This window comes from Sphaeroforma arctica (assembly GCF_001186125.1).
Source record: "Sphaeroforma arctica JP610 unplaced genomic scaffold supercont1.471, whole genome shotgun sequence".
NCBI classification, from domain to species: domain Eukaryota; class Ichthyosporea; order Ichthyophonida; genus Sphaeroforma; species Sphaeroforma arctica.
The window spans coordinates 65,345-69,899 of record NW_014040087.1 but is presented as its reverse complement, the minus strand read 5'-3'; the positions used below and the strand labels follow the sequence as shown (position 1 = coordinate 69,899).

Genomic DNA, 4,555 nt, shown 5'->3' with positions numbered 1-4,555 from the left:
TTTATACAAACGAACATTGATCGGAATGCTTATCGATATTTTTCTTGTGATGCTAGTTTGAATGAGTATTGTTTCCATAAACCTTGTTCATCGTGTCCTTGTATATACCGCGATATGAATGGTTTACGTTAATATCCAAGTGACGTATCCTTCATATGTTTTGCTTAGCTCTGCATCTCACTTCATACAATCCTCTCACGTCCTATGGGTCTTGTGAATGCGTTTCCTATTGGAATGCTGTGGGACTTGCTAGTGGGTTTCCTATTGGATGTGTTTATCGCGGTAAGATTTTTAAGCCATAGATCGAATGTATTTCACCTTTTGTGTGTATATATCTAAGCTGCAAAATACATGTATCTCACATTTGTTGTTTTGATGCTTGAATCGTTGTTGCCTTGGTGTGTGGTGCTACCCAATAAATGCTAGCCACGCACTGAGTCGAGATGGTAATAGGTCAGTTGACCAATGCCTTGTTCCTTTGTATCCATAGTCTAACCTCACTCCCCCCCCCCCCCTCCTCTCTCCCTCCCCTCCCCCTTCGCGCGTCGCCATGTCAACCAGGAACGCCTGCAAAACCTCCGCAATATCGGCATCTCGGCGCACATCGACAGTGGAAAGACCACACTCACTGAGCGCATCCTCTATTACACCGGGCGTATCGACGCCATCCACGAAGTGCGGGGAAAAGATGGGGTTGGCGCCAAAATGGATTCCATGGACCTCGAGCGTGAGAAGGGTATCACCATTCAATCGGCGGCTACCTACACCAAGTGGCGGGATACGAACATCAATATCATCGACACACCTGGGCACGTGGACTTCACCGTGGAGGTGGAGCGTGCCCTGCGTGTGCTGGATGGGGCTGTTCTGGTGTTGTGTAGTGTGGGAGGGGTGCAGAGTCAGACCCTTACGGTAGATAGACAGATGAAACGGTATGACGTGCCTGCCATCTGCTTTGTGAACAAACTGGATCGCCCCGGAGGCAATGCACACAAGATCGTCGACCAGTTGAGGTGAGTGTGCGAGTGTGAGTGCATGCGACGGGGCTAGGGATACATACAGGCAAGTGTGCGTGTCAGGGGTTCGTTTGGAGCGGTAGAGTAGCGCGGGTGTATGTGTGTGCAGGTTGAGTCTCAGAACCCAGCGCGAGGCGATATGAGTATGTTTATATTTATATATGTATATGTATATATATATAATTGTTGCATTGTACTAATATTATTAACACACCCGAGAGCCTATACAATGTGCCCCGGACCTACGCACAGTAGCGCGTAGCCCATACCCCCTATGTGACGTATATCGTAGCGAAACTCGCAGCAAACCCCACACTTGCATATATCATACCGGCATATTTTGTGGATTGCATGTTGGGACGTGCTTAAGTATAGTGTTTAGCGCTAAATGTTCTCATATTCAAAGCTTGTATATCTATACCACCTCACGAAGCCTCTGAACAAACACCCGTGACTGTGCTGTGTCTGTAGAGCCAGGCTCTGAACATACACTCATGACTGTACTTACTGTGTATGTAGGGCCAAATTGCACCACAACGCCGCGCTGATCCAGATGCCCATTGGCATTGAGGAGAACCTGGAGGGCTGTGTGGACCTTATCCGCATGGAGTGCCTCAAGCACGAAGGAGAAAACGGTGAGATCATCGCCAGATCACCGGTCACTGCCGACCTCCTGGAGGAAGCGACGCGCCTCAGGCATGAGCTGATTGAGTGTGTGTCAAATGTCGACGATGAGTTGGCCGAGATGTTCCTGGATGAGATCGACCCCACGCCCGAGCAGTTGTCTGCTGCTATCCGTAGGGCCACGGTAGTGCGCAAGTTCACGCCAGTGTGTGTAGGGACGGCGCTGAAGAACAAGGGTATGTGTACTGAATGTGTTCTGCATGTGGAGTGTGGACTATTGCTGTGGTGTGTCTTGGTGTAGTACGGTGTCATGTCGCACCAATACTTAATACATACAGACATACGCGCCTATATATATATATATAATATATATATATATCATGCATACTGCTTTTATTCATTAAATATTATTGGTCACGCGGGAGTTTGAATGTCCTGTCCTGTCATATTTGGTTGCGCGGGTTGTTACTAAGTTCTCGGATGCCAACCACAACTCGCACATCGCTGAAGCCACGTCCCTCTCTGTGACACTTTACGCTCTCCTTAGGTGTGCAGCCGCTGCTGGATGTTGTGCTTGAGTTCCTTCCTGCGCCCCACGAAGTAGAGAACTACGCCTTGGATATCACCAATAACGAGGAGAAGGTGTTCATCGACAGCACAGCCGAGAAGAAGCCGTTGGTTATGCTGGCCTTCAAGCTGGAGGAGGGCAAGTACGGGCAACTGACATACATGCGCGTGTACCAGGGAAAGCTGCGCCGAGGGGATTTGATCCAGAACATCACTGCGTCCGGCAAGAAGATCAAGGTATGTGTACGGGGTGAGATTTGTAGGTAAATGGCCCGGGGGTTAGGGTTTATAGGATTAGGGTTCTAGCAGTGCATGTGCAGGGTTTGGTCAGGCCGCATTGGTTTTTGAGGGGAATCGCTGAGTCGAATACGACCTAAGAGAGTTAACGCCGATACCAAATGCATGTACGACTCTGTTCAACCTATTCTATATATAGCCACCTATTCCGCATATTGCGCCATCTCGCGGTCTCATGCACTCCGATGAGAGAGAGAAAGATAGGCGCTAAAGGGGTATCACACATCATCAACAGACCCTTGCACAGGTCAATTCAATGTATACTCTATTTGTATCGAAGAAGCCCTAGTCACATCCCACACTTTATGCGTTTATATCCATCGCGCTCTTTTCATGTACAACACGTTCTATTTTTACCCATTGCGTTCTATTTTTATCCATCACGTTCTATTCTATCCTTCCCGCTCTAATTTTACCCATCCCGTCCTATTTTTATCCCACCCGCGTCGCAGGTCTCCCGCCTGGTCCGCATGCACTCAGACGAGATGGAGGAAGTCACGGAAATCGGCTCAGGAGAGATCTGTGCGCTGTTCGGAATGGACTGCGCCTCAGGCGATACATTTACCGACGGCTCTGTGAAGTATGCGATGAGTTCCATGCACGTGCCCAGCCCTGTAATCTCACTGGCTGTGGAGCCGACTAACAAGAACGACCAGGATAAGCTCGGCAAGGTTAGTCTGTGAAGATATGTATTGTTCTAAGAGGACACGTGGAAGGCTTGGTCGGTTAGTGGATTATGTGCGCATTTGGGGTTGTATGTGTATATGTAAGTGTGTGTGTGTTGTTTAGTAGGGATAACGTTTTAATGATGGCAAATAAAAATGTTTGGCAATGTACCTGAAAATACGATCGGTTTTTCGCTTTCTTATATGTATTTATCTATACATTGATCTGGAAACTCTGGTTTGAACATTGGATAAACCACTATCAAAACAAGCACTTATTCAGCTCACATTTATTACATACCTTACCGCGTCTCTTTCAGGCCCTGTCACGTTTTGTTAAGGAGGATCCCACATTCCGGGTGCACGTCGATGACGAATCCGGGCAAACCATCGTATCGGTAAGGAGTTATGTGTACAAGGGTATCTCTACAAATTGATTGCTATATGTATAGTATATGTATATGTAAGTATGTGTTATTATATATTAAATAGGACATCTCTACGTATTGGTTACTATATGTATAGTATATGTATATGTAAGTATATGTTATGTTTCGTTTACTGAGACATCTCTACGTATTGATTGCTGTATATATAGTATATGTATATGTATGTATATACTATGTTTTGTTTGCTGAGACATACTATGTTGTATTTACTGAGACATCTCAACGGATTGATTGCATATGTATAGTATATGTAGATGTAAGTAAATACTATGTTGTGTTTATTAAGACATCTCTACGTATATGATTGCTATATGTATAGTATCTGTATATGTTGTATATACTATGATGAAAAAAACCCAGGACTTCTCTACATATTAGTTGTCATGGCTATACTTTATGCCAGCGATACCAATGCACGAATTCTGGTTCTCTTGTGTGTACATGCGTGTGGTAGTCACAAAGGATCGACTTCCGGTTGAGAATATGTTGGGTGGATTCGTGTATTTGTGATGAATGTAGCTTAGCATACCTCTAAGGGAACAGGCAGGCGTATTGATCACTGTCTAGTTTCCCAGATTTTCTTGCTAACAGCGTTGTTGGGATTTATATCATAGATATATCGTCATCAGTATTACGCTCACATACAACACGTAAATGTAAGGTTCTTCCTGGCCGAAATTTTGCAAGATGCAACATCAACACACACATATATATATATAAATATATATATACCCAAATTCACTCACACACACACATATATATATATATTTATATATTTATATATTTATATATTTATATATATATATATATTTACATATATATATATGTATATATATATATATGTATATATACATCTATATATATATATATATATACTAACCAACACACACACACTACACGAGGGAGTGGGTGAGTCTTCTATCGTAGGTAAGTACTA

General features: G+C 44.3%; 1 protein-coding gene across 1 annotated transcript in view; it reads left to right on the top strand.

Moving 5' to 3' along the window:
• Window positions 1-561: 561 nt before the first annotated feature.
• The window catches only part of SARC_06552 (elongation factor G, mitochondrial), a gene marked incomplete at both ends in the record, with an annotated part of 6,523 nt that continues 2,529 nt past the window's right edge, over window positions 562-4,555 (top strand). Inside the window, 5 exons of the mRNA XM_014299555.1 lie at window positions 562-1,013; window positions 1,536-1,876; window positions 2,188-2,444; window positions 2,957-3,175; window positions 3,490-3,581. Coding sequence (XP_014155030.1) covers window positions 562-1,013; window positions 1,536-1,876; window positions 2,188-2,444; window positions 2,957-3,175; window positions 3,490-3,581 — 1,361 coding nt within the window. The remainder of the gene's footprint in view (window positions 1,014-1,535; window positions 1,877-2,187; window positions 2,445-2,956; window positions 3,176-3,489; window positions 3,582-4,555) is intronic.